The sequence below is a fragment of the Narcine bancroftii genome, chromosome 1, assembly GCF_036971445.1.
Source record: "Narcine bancroftii isolate sNarBan1 chromosome 1, sNarBan1.hap1, whole genome shotgun sequence".
In the NCBI taxonomy this organism is placed as follows: domain Eukaryota; kingdom Metazoa; phylum Chordata; class Chondrichthyes; order Torpediniformes; family Narcinidae; genus Narcine; species Narcine bancroftii.
Window position 1 is genome coordinate 327793913 of NC_091469.1, and position 15023 is coordinate 327808935.

A 15023-nucleotide genomic window follows, 5' to 3' on the forward strand; every position below is an offset into this window, starting at 1 on the left:
CCCATTCACATTTAAATTTCAGATATTCCTTATCTACTGAATAAACTTTACAAAAAAAACCACATCAATTTTTAGTTTTTTAAACAATCAAATACTTTCTTATGCTTTTTTTTATATTTAAACAAAAAAAAACCCTTCACTCTTTAATCTAATAATACAAAAAAAAGGAAAATAAACGGGTAGGAAGTTAAAAATACCCCCTCCCGTCTAAACCGCGCAATGCGATAACTCCCAAAAAAAATGGGTGTGAGATAACTCAAACGTAGCAGATGACTTTCAGGAAATAGTGCCTATCCAGTTCTCTCCCCCAACTCTCACTTCATCTTAAACTAACATCATCATTATTTAATATCCCTTTTTTTAAAAAAAAAACATTAGAAAAAAAAAGGACAACTCTTCTTTTAATCAGCTCCAACTGCCGAGTCACCATTACAACCATTCCTTCTTGGAGCACGGCTCTTTTCTTCCATCTCTTGTCTCCTTAGAGATCGCGGCGGACTATGTCTCTGTTGAAACTGAGTAATTGGCAGCTCTTGAGCAAATGCTATAGCTTCCTTTGGAGAATCAAAGAACTTTGGTTGGCAACCATCTTGAAAAACCTTCAAAACAGCTGGATATCTAAAGGTTGCCTTGTAACCTTTCTTCCACAACAACTCTTTAGCAGAATTGAGTTCCCGTCGTTGGAACATAACTTCTTGACTCAAATCCGCATAGAAGAAAACTCGATTATTTTGAATCATTAAGGGTGATTTTCTCTGTTGTGCATTTCTAATAGCCACTCGTAAAATTATTTCTCTATCATAATAATTCAAGCAACGAACTAAAACAGGTCTTGGACTTTGACCCGAAATAGGTCTTCTACGCAAGGCTCTGTGAGCACGTTCCAGTATTATACCTTCCGGGAAATGTTCTTGACCCAGCACCTGCGGAATCCATTCAGTAAAAAATTTTATTGGGTCTGGTCCCTCCATACCTTCCGGCAAACCAATAATCTTTATATTGTTCCGTCTGGATTGGTTTTCCAAATAATCAATCTTTTTCACCAAATTTTTATTTTGAGTTTGTAAGTCTTCAACCATTTTGGTCACATCAAAAACTTGATCCTGTATTTCGTCTATATCTTCTTCACACAAATTAAATTTATCTCTCACTTCAAGCTTAAAAGCTCCAAACTCAGCCATCTGTTGAGAATGTATTTTCACCAGGGTATTAAACCTAGTACCAAGTTCAGTCATAATCTTGGATAATCCCTGCATTGTATAAGATAAGTTAGATTCAAGATTCACAAAAATCTTTTCAATTGGAAGAGATTTTGGCTTCTTCAGCATAACCAAAGGATCTTCTGTTCCTTCATTCTGGTTGCCTTCCTTGTAGTATGACTGCATGTGGAAACCCCAGCCACAGCCTCTCCAGCAATGACTGGAGGACGCTGGCCGGGGTTTTCCCCAGTCCATAATGTATTAAGTTCTCCCAGTACATCAAGTTGTATAGGTTCTTCTATCTCAAGAGATGCAGTTTGCAGCGCCACCTCTACAGTTGACAAATGCCTTTGAGTAACTCTTTGTTCTAAAGGCTGTTTGGCGCCCTCTTTAGGGGGCTCTACCGATGTAACATAGAGCTCTACATCCGAACACTGTACCTCTCTCCTGGGATCCATTTCACGCTGAGTCCCAGTGTCTTTCCTGTAGGTAGGCTCCAAAATTTGAACTTTTGGAAAATGTAGTTTTTGATGATCTGTTGTCGTTTTTTTTTGCTCTTTTCCACCAATTGTACCATCATAAGTTAAATTAACAGCACTGAAATTATCTAAACTTTTAAAGAATTTTAACGGGCATTTCTAGACAAAACAATAAGATAGAGTCAGGAGAGGACTGGAAGGCACGTCTGATCCTTATGCCATCTTGCCAAGCCCCCCTGCTCTCCATTGCTCTGCTATTTTTTTTGATAATGAAGCAGATGGAGTTTGCTCTCCTTCACCCAATCTCTACTCCTTGTTGAAAGACTACCTGGCTCTTTTTGTCCTCTGAAGGCATGACTGAAGTTATTTTTTTAAAGGAAAGATCCAGCAGCAATAGAAATTCACCATGGCAATGTTATATTTTTCTTTAAAAACACTTTTATTAATAACTAATAATAATATCACACATTAGTCAAATTAACCACCAACTATGAGCAAATGTACATGTGTGGGTGTGATACCCAAACCATTACAGCTTAGGCACAATTCTGGAAAGTCATTCCAAAGTTCAGTCTTAGAAATCCCTTGTCAAAATGCAGGCTTTTAAACTAAAGCACAAAGATAATCACAAAGGAGTTGGGTGAGACTGAGTGTCTGGACTGCCAAAAACTCATGAATCCTTGTTGAGTTTCTTCCAGAGAAAAGATCCTTTCATGTGAATAGTTGTCACAACTCCCCTTTTCCTTGTATAGGGCAAACAAAATGAGTGACTTCCATGATGCATCCGAAACCCAGGAACGAGTCAATCAAAGTGACCTTTCCTTTGGTCACAGTGAGGTTCAATAATTCCCCTGACAAGGAGAATCAGCCAAATTGTCCATTTTCACACAGAGACATTCCTGCTCCGTGTTCGATGAGGTGGCCTCTGGTAAATAATGAATGCTATTTCCTTCATTGTCCCACTCACACGTCTCTCTTCCCACCTGTGTCCCTGGAAAAATCAAATGTTCCTTCTCCTCACCAAAAGTTGTGAATTTGGATCTGGTCTGTGCAAGTTGTTGCCACCCAGTTTCTCCACAGCTGTAAATGTTTGCAGTCTGAACTAGACCTTAAAGTGTTATTCACACTAAATGAAATGGGAGCTCATAATAAAATAAAGAACTATAAAATAATGTAAACAAATTGACTGTGCAATATAGAGAGAATAAAAAAGAAAAGAAAATCAATAAGGTGCGCAAGTAAGAGTCCTTTAATGAGTCTCTGATTGAGGAGTCTGATGGTGGAAGGGTAGCAGCTGTTCCTGAACCTGGTGGTATGAGTCTTGGGGCACCTATACCTGTTTCCTGATGGCAGCAGCGAGAACAGCACATGTGCTGAGTGGTGTGGGTCTTTGATTTTGGGCTACTCTCCGACACCAGCATTCTCTGTAGATGTACTCAATAGTGGGGAGGGTTTTACCTGTGATGTCCTGTGCTGTGTCCACTACCTTTTGGAGGGCTTTTCGCTCAGGGGCATTGTGTCCCCATACCAGACTGTAATACAGCCAGTCAGCATACTTTTCACCACACCTCTGTAGAAATTTTCCAGGGTTTCTGGTGTCATATCAAACCTCCGCAAACTCTTGAGGAAGTAGATGCACTGACGTGCTTTCTTCACGATGCCATTGTTGTGTTGGGTTCAGGAAAGATCCTCCAAGATGGTGACTCCCAAGAACTTGCTCACCCTCTCCACCTCTGATCCCCCAATGATCACTGGATTGTTTTTCTCTGGCTTTCCTTTCCTGAAATCAACAATCAGCTCCTTAGTTTTCTATTCTAAGTGATGGCATTTCTCTGTTGGTATGATTACTGTTGTATGCTGTGTTCCACTGATAACGTGTGGCATTTCCACCTGTTCTGACAGCTTTTATTAAAGACAGTGCTTCACCTTTAATGCTTCTTTCCTGGGTATTTAAGACCAGATGCAAGATCAGGGCTGAATGTGTAATTTTTGAGAATTCTTTTTGGACATGGCTGCTATTGTGATAGCATTCTTTTTTTTTATATTTACAGTGCAAGACCTACTTTACTTGAATATTGCAGCTATCATCTGAATTTTCTAGGTATTTTGGCTGGGCCAACCAGCAATTACAAGGATTATATTGCTTTTATTGAAGGAAACCATATAAACATAAAACTAATAGAAGACCATTGGAAGCAAGGGGGTTATACCAAGTTCCCTGATCCTTCACCGTTGGTAAGTATCCAGTGATATTGATTCTGTTTGTGCGATTATGCTCTTATTTTTTTTTAAACAAACACTATACCTGAATTGGAAAATTGTTGTGAATGAATTAGGTAATTCAGAGGTTTAAGCAATAGATTTCTAATTCTGGGAGCTGGGCTTGGATCCAAAGTAACCAACGGCCTGAAAGTCTGCTCTGTCTCTGTCTGCAAGCCAGAGAGATCCCATTTTAAATGTACTTGTGAAGTCTGAATTCAACTGTTAGTATGCATGGGATGACATTTTAAAGCTGTTCTAATTTGGCAATAACCCATATTATCTCTTCGGCTTGTTATGAGAAATAGAAAAGGTCTAGCAATACCTCTGGTGGGGGAATGCTTATTTGAAGGCCAGCTTGCTTCTCAAAGTTAGTAGATGCCTGAAATGAAAATAAATGTATTCTCCAGCACTACTATCTGTGTGAACATTCAGATGTTGATCCATGCATTATACGGATGTCAAGGAGCCCATTCAGTAATTGTCAAACAGCACAAAAACCAGTCTTTCAGTACACAGCTCGCTCTGAGCATCTGTTAACACAAATCCCATTTTATTCCTTGTACATTCCTATCAACTTTCTCAAATTCAACCTCTTGCCTATACAATGGGAACAATTTACAGTGGCAAATTAACCTGCTGAGTGACCTACACATCTTTGAGATGTGGGTGGAGGCTGCAGCACTGGGTGGTGGGGGCGGGGGAAACACCCATAGGGGAACTTGCAAATTCCATCCAGACAGTGCTAAAGATCAGGATTGAACTTGGGGATCTGGCACTGTGAGGAGGCAGCTCTAACAACTGTCCTAGAAAACTATCAGGGATCAGCAACGTATGTACTGTATTGATGTAGAACTTTTTTTAGAAAAAATTTATTTTCGCACAGTAGAAGCCGATTCTAGCCATTCCAACCTGTGCTGCCCAATTACACCCAAGTTAACCAACAACCCCCTGCATTCCTTTGAAGGGTAGGAGGAAACCGGAGTACCCAGAAGAAACCCACACAGACCTGGGGAGAACATGCAAACTCTTTACAGACAGTGTCGGATTCAAACTAGAGTCGATGGTGCTGTAGCAGCCAAATGCTAACCACTTGATTTGATTGATGGTCCTACAAATAATAACTTTGATAATGATATTGGTCATTGTAAGTGGGTTTTTTCTTTCCACTAATTACTCTTTGGATCTGAGTCATATGTTCCTTAGTCTTTTGTCTGCTATAGTGCATGTCGAAAGAACCAAAGACTTGTTGATCCAAACCAAGGGTTTTATTAACTAAAAGACTGGAGCATATCACAAGTAGGTTGACCAGTCCAGAATGACCTGGTCTGGCTAGGAGCAATCCTTTAAGACCTGCCAGTAGGTGTGGCTACACTCTCAGCCAATCATAGTCATCCTACACTACCATCTGTACTTATGTACAAATATATATTGGTGATAGAATCTGTACTATCACATCTGCTAAATCCTTGCAAGAGTTTTTTTGTCTCTTGTTCTCTAACCTCATGGTGGCTTCACTTCACCAATTTAAACATTTTTATGTACTCAAAGAGTGGCCATGTCTCAGTCAACCATCTGTGAATTCTGGAATTTCCTTCCTGAATTGTTCCCTGAATTTTTTCCCTTTTTTTTTAACCTCTAAAACCAATCTGTTTGTCGAAGCTTTTGATTACCTGCACTACCATGTGACACTATGGTTTGAAAATTCTGCTGTGAAATTCTTTATGAAACGTTGGAAAGGAATGCAACACTTGTAATCAGTGGAAAACTGCTCATAAAATGCAGGATTCATCCATTCGGCCAACTATTAAAGCTTCAGCCCCCCTTTGTTTCTCAATGAAATAACAACTGTTGTGAACAGAGTCCTTCACTAGAACTTGCTCACCAAGTCCACTCGACTCCAAGCTTCAGTGCAGCTTTAATTCAAACTTTAAAAAAAAAGGTAAATTGCAGAATTGGGTTTAGTATCAGCCCAATGTTTGAATTGTGTGACATCAAGGGGCTCTTGTTAAGTTAAAATGATTGAGAAGCATAGGAAGATTCTTTCACTGCATTAAGAATGATGCCTTAGTTATTGGAGGCCATCATAATCCCAGAATGTTATTGCAGAAGATCCTCAGGCTGAACTCAGTTCTAAACTATTTTGGTAGCTTCATCCATTACCTACTTGCAAATGGGTTGCCTTGCTTTGAAAGATAACAAGTTTCCAGAGAATCACCCGTGGAGATGGGAGAATTTCTGTGCTTTTGCTGCCCTTCTGATAGAACAGAACCTATTGTGGTTGAAGAAATCTTGCTGCATATTGTAGGTATTGACAGTTCATACAGCAGGAACAACAGGGAAGATTGACTCTCTCGAAACTTGACATCATCCAAAATAGTGCAATCTGGTTAATTGTCATTTCTTCCATTATCTTGAACACTTCCTCTCTCCACAAATCGACACTGGTTGCAGTGTACATCATCTACCAAATATACAGCTGCAACTTGCAAATCTCTTTTTTTTTAAATCAGCACTTGCCACATTGTGTCTTTTACCAGCTAAAAGGAAGATGAGAATTACCCACTGGTTACATCAGAAATTCATTCCTCAAGTATTTGAATCAAGTTTAAATTTATTTAATGATCGGGGAAATCAGTTCCAGCCATTTAAACCCATACCACACAATTTCACTCAACATATAACCCTTTACATTTTGGAAGGAGGGAGAAAGCCTGATCACCCAGATGAAACCCACGCAGACATGGGGACAAGGTAAAAACAAACTTTCAGAGAGTGGTGGATTCAAACTTGGGTTGCTGGCTCTGTTATAGCGTTGCACTCACCGCTACATTAACTGTGTAATCAAGTTGCACTCATATTAACGTAAATGTATCTGCTCGCTTCCTTACTACAGGTACACAATCCTTTATCTGGACATCTAAAATCCAGAAAGCTCCAAAATCCAGCAAGTGGAGAGAGAGATGTCAGGGCGAGTTGGGCGGGCGATGGGAGACAGACAGCAGCGTGAGTCGGGTGGGCGAGGGGGAGAGAGATGGCAGCGTGAGTCGGGCAGGTGAGGGGGAGAGAGATGGCAGCGTGAGTCGGTGGGCAAGGGGGAGAGAGAGATGGCAGCGCAAGTCGGGTGGGCGAGGGGGAGAGAGATGGCAGCGTGAGTCGGGCAGGTGAGGGGGAGAGAGATGGCAGCGTGAGTCAGGTGGGCAAGGGGGAGAGAGAGATGGCAGCGCGAGTCGGGCCAGCGAGGGGGAGACCAGCAGCACGAGTTGGGCCGGCGGGAGTGGCAGTGTGAGTCGGGCGGGCGAGGGGGTGGAGACCAGCAGCACGAGTCAGGCTGGTGAGGGTGGTGGGGGGGAGATGGTAGCGTGACTGGAAGGGGGTGGGGGTGAATACAGTAGCACAATTCGGGTGGGTTTAAATCTGGCTTTCTGAAATTCGGCACACACTGACACCCCACCCCACCCACTCCAAGGGTTCCGGATAAAGGATTGTGTACCTGTATGAGAACATAAAAGGAAGACAAGCAGGCCATAGAGGCATTTGCATGTGATCTGCCATTCATGAAGGATTTGATTCTTAAATTCGAAAAAATTTAGATGTACAGCATAGTAGCAGGCCCTTCTGACCCATGAGCCCATGCCCACAAATAACCCAATTAACTTACTACAACCCCCGTACATTTTGAAGGGTAGGAGGAAACTGGAACACCTCGAGGAAACCTTAGCAGACAATGGGAGAACGTGAAAATTCTTTGCAGGCAGCGCCAGAATTGAACCCAGGTCACTGGCACTATAATAGCATTCCATGAACCATTCTTGGCCTCAACTCCATTTTCCTGCCTGCTCCCAACAGCCCTGGATTCAACTATGATCCAAAAATTAATCTGACTCAGCCATGAATATACCGACTAACTGCGCTTGTTGGGGGATAGAGAATTGCCAAAGTTCATAATGGAGGGATTTAAAACTGAAACCCTTTGATAAAGGACGACATCCCTACACTCTCTCACTCAGTGAAGTGTACTCTCTGTATCTTCTCTTAGAATCTTGTGCTTTAATAAGGTCCACCTCTCATTCTTCTGACTACGAGTGATTGCAAGTACAATTTATTCACGTTTCCTCACCCTTTTATCTCAAATCTTAATGACCACTCTGCGCAGCTTCAAAGCCAAATGAGATCCACTGGATCAAGAAGGGCATTTCCCATCAAGACATGCTGTGAGTGTAAAGCATGTATTTGAGCACTGTTCCCTTCACTCTATTGATGAACAAAAGGCAACAAAATCTTAATATTACACCCTTTTAATACATCCAAATAAGAAGGAAAAGATTTTAATAATTAATCAATTATTTGTCCTGAATACAGATTTTTCTCCTGCTGTAGTTCTGGCCCTGTACTGTAGACTCCCGGTGTCACATGGAGTTACAGAGTCATGCAGCATGGAACAAGCCCTTGGGCCCAACGAGATACAATGGAGGAGGCTGCAGATCACTGAAGTCCATCGTGAAGCAACTCTGGGCTATGTGAGAGTGGCAGCGATCTGGGGAAATTGAAACATTTCACCAGCAAGGGTGAAGATCAATAACTGTCATTCGTAGAGAATTAAAACTTAAGTGGAGACAATGTGATTTCCCTCGTTAATCCATAGTAATGGAAGCCAGATCAGCAGAATACAGCAATCAACTTAAAAGAAATCCTTGGAGCAATTTCTGACCTTCATACCAGAAGTCAGCTCATCCTCAATTTCATCTGAACTGCAATGGAAGCTGATATCAGTCATCAGAAGCTACAGGATGGCAGAGTTTGCATGTACTTTACTAAATATCAAACCAGAAAGGCTAACGATGGGCCTCCAGGCTGGGTACATTGAAGTTGGGTTGTCCTCGAGCTGATTAACATCTTGTGCAGCTCTCCAGTCAGGTCTGTGAATCTGGTGCAGTGTTTGGAGTTTTCTGGAGTTCTGAGCTAATCTTTGCCTCAGAGCCTGGCTGCAAACTGCTTGTGCCCATTGGCAACTCGAGTGCAGATCTGCACCTTAGCATCATTCTAGAATATGCAGTGTGCCAGTATCTGAATTGGAAGCTGCAACTTTTGGCTCAAGTCCTTGTACAATCTGCAAAAAGAAACGTACAAGCCAAGGGTTGGGGTGGGGAGAATGTTAAACAGTCACTGTCGCTGATTCTGGAGGAGCTGCAATTATACCTATTGTGCATTGTTCCAACCCGGCCACTGGACAAAAGAGGAGTTGCAATGATAATTACCAACATATTTTCTTACAGGCTGGCTACTCGTTGATCTTGTGTTTGCCTTTTGCCAGACTATGCATTGCAAACCAAATGTCCACATACTGGGGCATTCCAGTTTATACTGTAACAGGCCCAGAGGACCCCAAAACCCAGCAGAAGTAGAAATTCTCCCAGACAAAATGGTTACTTAAACAAAAGTTACTTTTAATTTTCTTTAAACATAAAAACAGGATGAAACTTTAACTTGTTACTATTAACTTAAACTAAGTTAACCCCCTTCTAATTCTGAGCGCACATGTACGTAATGTCATGTTCTTTGATTCACAGTCCAATCACACTCCTCACTCCTCCAAGTTCACCAGTATCAGACAATTCTTATACTGTGCACAGAATTAAACATTTATGAATTTTCACCAGGATCCAATGCTTACAGTAAATGGTTACTGCTCAGGAAGGTACTTATAAGTTTCAGAAGCCCCTTTCACCAACCAGCCTTTAAAGTGGCAAGTATGAAAGCCAAATCTGCTCAATGCCAGCATCAGATGACATCATCTCATGCCAGGGATTGCTGGCCTAGATGCCAATGTTGAGATCAGGCAAGAGTGAAATGGGCAATTGCATGGCGGGCACTTTCTATCAAAGGTAGAACAGATCAAATGCTGGGGATGAATCCTTGCAAGTGTGAAAGCATTCAGTGTCACAGTTAGGAGTGTCCTTGTGTGAAAGGCCAAACCCCCATTCCTATCCCAGGACACTGAAGGGCCAACTTACTGGGATGCAAATGTGAAAGGGGCTAGAGAGAGTCCAATTAACACCTACTGTGAAGCCTTCATGGGCATCTTCAAAGTTTCTCTAAAGTCACTATGGACATGGCATCTCTCCTTATGCATAGCTCTTACATTTTAAATGAAATCTCTTCTGTGAATTGTTTCTCTGTTTGTGGTGACCTGCATTAATTTCCCCCCCCCCCGATAATCTTAATAAACATATTTATATATAAGAAAAAATATAATATAACCCGTCACAATACCCCATTGTCATTGCTTGTCAGAATTTCAGTTTTGGTCCCTAAAAAAAATTCATAAAGTAGCATGCATGGTTCTTTTGACTTAAAATTATTTCATTTTGTTATTTATTGGCTTGTTATTTGGTTTTGACTTGTCTGCATCTAGCAATATTATTACTGATGATGCAGTGCATCTGAACATTATATATTTTAAGGGATTTGTTCTGTTTTTCTAGAGAGCTGTAGCAAACAAGATGATAATCACCTTGCTTTGTCTGGTTTGGTTTACGGGGATTACAAAGAATTTCCCTATCTCCTATAACGTGGATGACAAGTTTATAAGTGAAAACTCCTTCTTCTGGCGACTCTGTTACCTCGTCATCTCAGTCCATGCATCTCGACCGAAGTATTACTTTGCTTGGACTTTAGGTAGTGCATTTTGGAGTGTTTGTTTCACTGTAAATTAATGTTTTATTTGCATATCTGTATGATGAATTGAAACTGCTTTAATCTTCATTTGAACTCATGGAACAATTGAAAAAGCATAAGTGGTCAAGAGTTGGAAGTTGACATAATTTTTGAAACAATAGGGCAATTTGATATTATCAGAAATTGGTCCATTTTAGCTTTGTTTAATAGAAATATATTAGGTGAAAATTGGGAGGGATTCTATTTGCTTGAATGCTTTATTTTTGTGTTGTGATGGAGAAATTGAATCTGAGAAATATAGTTTCACTTCATCTTGCCCTTTCCAGGCAGTTAGATTGCCTTAATGAATATTGTTTTTTCAGTTTCATTTTCCATCTTTACTCTTCCCACCCCACCACCCCCCATCCCTTCTAAACCACCACAAGTGTACTGACTGGACTTAATTTGCCATTTTAAACTGGATTTTAAGGCCAATTTAACAACTACCTGTAAACAAGATGATGGAAAATTGGCTTTAAAACAACTTCCCCAGTTGTAGGAAGTACATTGGGGTGGAAATTTGTGGTGCTCTTGTTTTTAATTCATTTCACAATGACTATATAGTTGCCTTTTACACCACACTTAATATCTAGGCCATTCATTTTAAACTTAAATTGCGGTTTTGTATGGCTGTCAAATGTGGATCAAATCTCGCAGTGTCAAAGTACTACAATGTCTGCAATGTGATATGTTACCATTGTTCTATTCTCTGATTTATTATGAATGCATTATGGAAAGTTTGCTCTTGCCAAAGTTCAGAATCTGTCATACCAAGCACATTTAATGATTTATTTCAAGTGTTAGATAAAACTAACAAGTCTGACATATCTATGTGCAGTTAGATTTTTGGATACGAAAAAAGAGAAAATCAAAGATGTCACAATGTAAAAACAGTGCTCCTGTCCATAAAACCATGTTTGCTCACAACTTTTTCAATTTAATTTTTAATTTAGTTATAGAGCATGGTAATAGGCCATTTCAGCCCACAAGTCCATGCTGTCCAATTACACCTGATTAACCTTCAACTTGTTATATTTTGAACAGTCGGAAGAAATCAGAGCCCTTGCAGACATGGGGAGAACATACCATCTCCTTACAGCATGGGATTTGATCCCCGATCCCAATAGCTGGCACTATAATGGCAGTGCTCTAACCAACCATGCTGCTTGTTAAAATTGTGTTTGAAAATAATGATAAAGGTTAAAACCACTTAATTTTTTGGGACATCAATCAGAGACAAACCATAATTTAATAGATAAATGTAACAATTTAACCATCTCCACCTTAAATGTATTAAATGGTCTGGTTTCCACTACTTTGGGAGAAGAGATTGCCAGAGATTCACTATGTTCTGAGAAAAGAAATTTCTACAAACCTCAGTTTTAAGTGACTTGCCTCTTATCATGAGTCTCCCACTGGTGAAAACATTTCAACATCTACCCTGTTAAATCCCCTTTTGATATTTATGCCATATGTTTGATAAGGTCACCGTTAATTTGTGTGGATCCCAACAAATATAGAACAAATCTGTTTAGCTTCTCCTGATAGGATAACTCTCTTATCCCAAGAATTAGCCTCCTTTGGTCTGACTCCATTGCTACTATATCCTTCTTTAGGTGAGGAGATCAAAACTGCCCCATTCTTAAACTTGAGCCCCTTCACATAAAAGACCAACATGCCATTTGCTTTCTCAGCTACTTGCAAGACTTGCTATCATTTTGTGGTTTGGTGCATGCACACCCACCTCTTATCTGCACTCATTTGTAGTTTCTTGATTCCTCTTATTGAAGAGCATGACCTCCCATTTAGCTACATTAAAATTTATTCATCATGTTTCACCCTGTCATTCAATTTATCTATATCTCAATGCAGAACCAGGATGTCCTAGAAGACCATAAGATATAGGAGCAAAAATAGGCTATTCAGCCCATCGAGTCACCCTGCCATTGAATCATGAGCTGATCCATTTTCCCACTGTCCAAACTTCTCTCCATAACCTTTGATGTCCGGGATAATCAAGAAGTTGTTGATCTCAGCCTTAAATGCACTTCATGACCTGGCCTCCACAATCATCTGTGGCAAAAAATTCCACAGATATGCCACCCTCTGGTTAAAGATATTCTTCCGAATCTCTCTTGTAAGTGGACGCCTTTCAATCTTGAAGTTGTGCCCTCTTCTCCCAGACTCGACAACCAAGGGAAACAACCTTTCTACGCCTACTTTTCCATGCCTTTCCACATTCAAAATGTTTCAATGAGGTCTCCACTGTCAAAGCTCCTTGTATGATTATCCTTTCATTTCCAGAATTATTCTTGTGAACCTCCTCTGAACCCTCTCTGATGTCAGCATATCCTTTCTTAAATAAGGAGCCCAAAACTGCTCACAGTACTCTGTGTGAGGTCTCACCAGTACTTTATAAAGCCTCAAGATCACATTGCTACTCTTATATTCTATTCCTATCGAAATCAATGCCAGCATTACATTTGCCTTCTTTACCACCATTTCAAACTGCAAATTTACCTTCAGACTACCCTGCACAAGGACTCACAGGTCCATTTGCGTCAGTGTATTTTCAATTTTCTCCCCATTTACTCTGCCCGTTTATTTCTTCTACCAAAGTGCATGACTGTACACATTCTGATATTGTATTTCATTTGCCATATCTCTGTCCATTCTCCTTCTGCACCTTCCCTGTTTCCTCAACACTACCTGCTCCTCCACCTACCTTCGTTCGTATCATTTGCAAAGTTGGCCACAAGACTATTCATTCCATAATATAAATCATTATGTAGCATAAAATGAAGGAGCCCAATACTGACTCCTGTGGAACACTACTAGCAACTGGCATCCAACCAGAAGATGATCCCTGTATTCTGACTGTCTGCTTCCTGCCAATCAGCAAATGCTCTTTTACCTCTTAAGTAGCCTCATGTGCAGCACCTTTCAAAAACCTGAAAATCCAAATACACACATCCACTGCATCTCTCTTATCCAGTCTGCTTGTCACTGCTTCAAAGAATTCCAATAGATTTTCCCTGAAGGAAACCATGCTGGCTTGGCCCATCTTGTCATGTCTCTCCAAGTACTCCGTAACGTCATTCTGGAGAATGGACTCCAATATCTTACCTCATCTTCCCAACCACTGATGTCAAGCTTACCAATCAAATTTCCTTTCTGCTGCCTCCCTCCTTTCCTGAATAGTGGGGTGATGTTTTTCAATTTCCAATCCCTCGATACCATATCAGAATCTATTGATTCCTGAAATATCACTACCAATGCCTCCACACAATCTCTACTGCTAATTCTTTCAGAACCCAAGGGTGTAATCCAACTGGTCCAGGAAACTTAGCTGCCCGTAGACCATTCAGGTTTCTGAGCACCTTCTCCCTTGATGTAGTAACTGCACTCACTTCTCTTCCCTGATGGCCTTCGACATCTGGCACACTGCTAATGTTTTCCTCTGCTATCTCCTTGTCTTCCATTATGATTTCTCCAGCATCATTTTCTAGTGATCCCACATCTACTCTCCCCTCTCTTTATGTACTTGAAGAAGCTTTTTGTATCTTTTTTGATATTATTTGAGCCTACTTCATCTTCCCTACTAGTGCCCCCTTTCAATCCACTTTAGCCTCCTGTCGTCGTTAGAACAAGCCCTTCCACCAATTTTAGTGTTGTTTCCAACCTTGAAAAATTGCATTTTGTTCCCTTTTCCATCCGAAAAGTTCAAAAATGAAATCATTGAGGTCTTGGAACCAATTCCTGGGAACTCCACAAGTTGCACTTCATCACCCTGAAAGGGGTCCATTATTCCAAATTTTGGATTTCGATGTAGCATCCAGAGTTTTCACTATTACACTGGGTTCTTAATTTTGCACACTAGCCTCTTGTGTGGCTCGTTGCCAAATCCCTTTTGGAAATCAAAATACACATCCACTGGTTTTCCTCCATCACCACCCACTCTGTCACTTCCTCAAAGAATGAGATAAAATTTGTCAGACATGATTCTCTTACATTAAAGCACATTGAATAGATTTGTTTATACCCAGTTTTCCTCAATGATTAGTTAATTTTTGTTTGATTATTATCTCTAGCATCTTGCCAGCAATAAATGTAAATAAACTGGATATGGTTCCCCTACCTTGGTCTTCTTTGCTCTTTGAACTTGGAGTCACATTGGCTGTTTTCCACTCTTTTTGTATCCACAAGGAACTTAACGAATTTTGAAAGTTTTCTGCCAATACATCCATTGTCTTTGCAGCCACATCCTTTAAAACTCTGAAGTGTAGGTTGTTGGGTCCTGGAGTTTTGTCCTCTAATGCTTTATCCTTTGTGATTGGGATTTTTATTAGTTCCACCATGTTATTTGAAA

The 15023-nt window shown here is 40.5% G+C and overlaps 1 protein-coding gene across 6 annotated transcripts in view; it reads left to right on the forward strand.

Annotated features, from left to right (window-relative positions):
- The window catches only part of mboat1 (membrane bound O-acyltransferase domain containing 1), a 112711-nt gene that overhangs the window by 65464 nt on the left and 32224 nt on the right, over positions 1 to 15023 (forward strand). For all 6 annotated transcript variants that reach the window (XR_011347861.1, XM_069907958.1, XM_069907965.1 and 3 more), the window contains 2 exons: positions 3730 to 3913; positions 10423 to 10615. Coding sequence is in view for 5 of the 6 variants with exons in the window: in XM_069907958.1 (XP_069764059.1) it covers positions 3730 to 3913; positions 10423 to 10615 (377 nt within the window). In the remaining variant the exon portion in view is untranslated. The remainder of the gene's footprint in view (positions 1 to 3729; positions 3914 to 10422; positions 10616 to 15023) is intronic.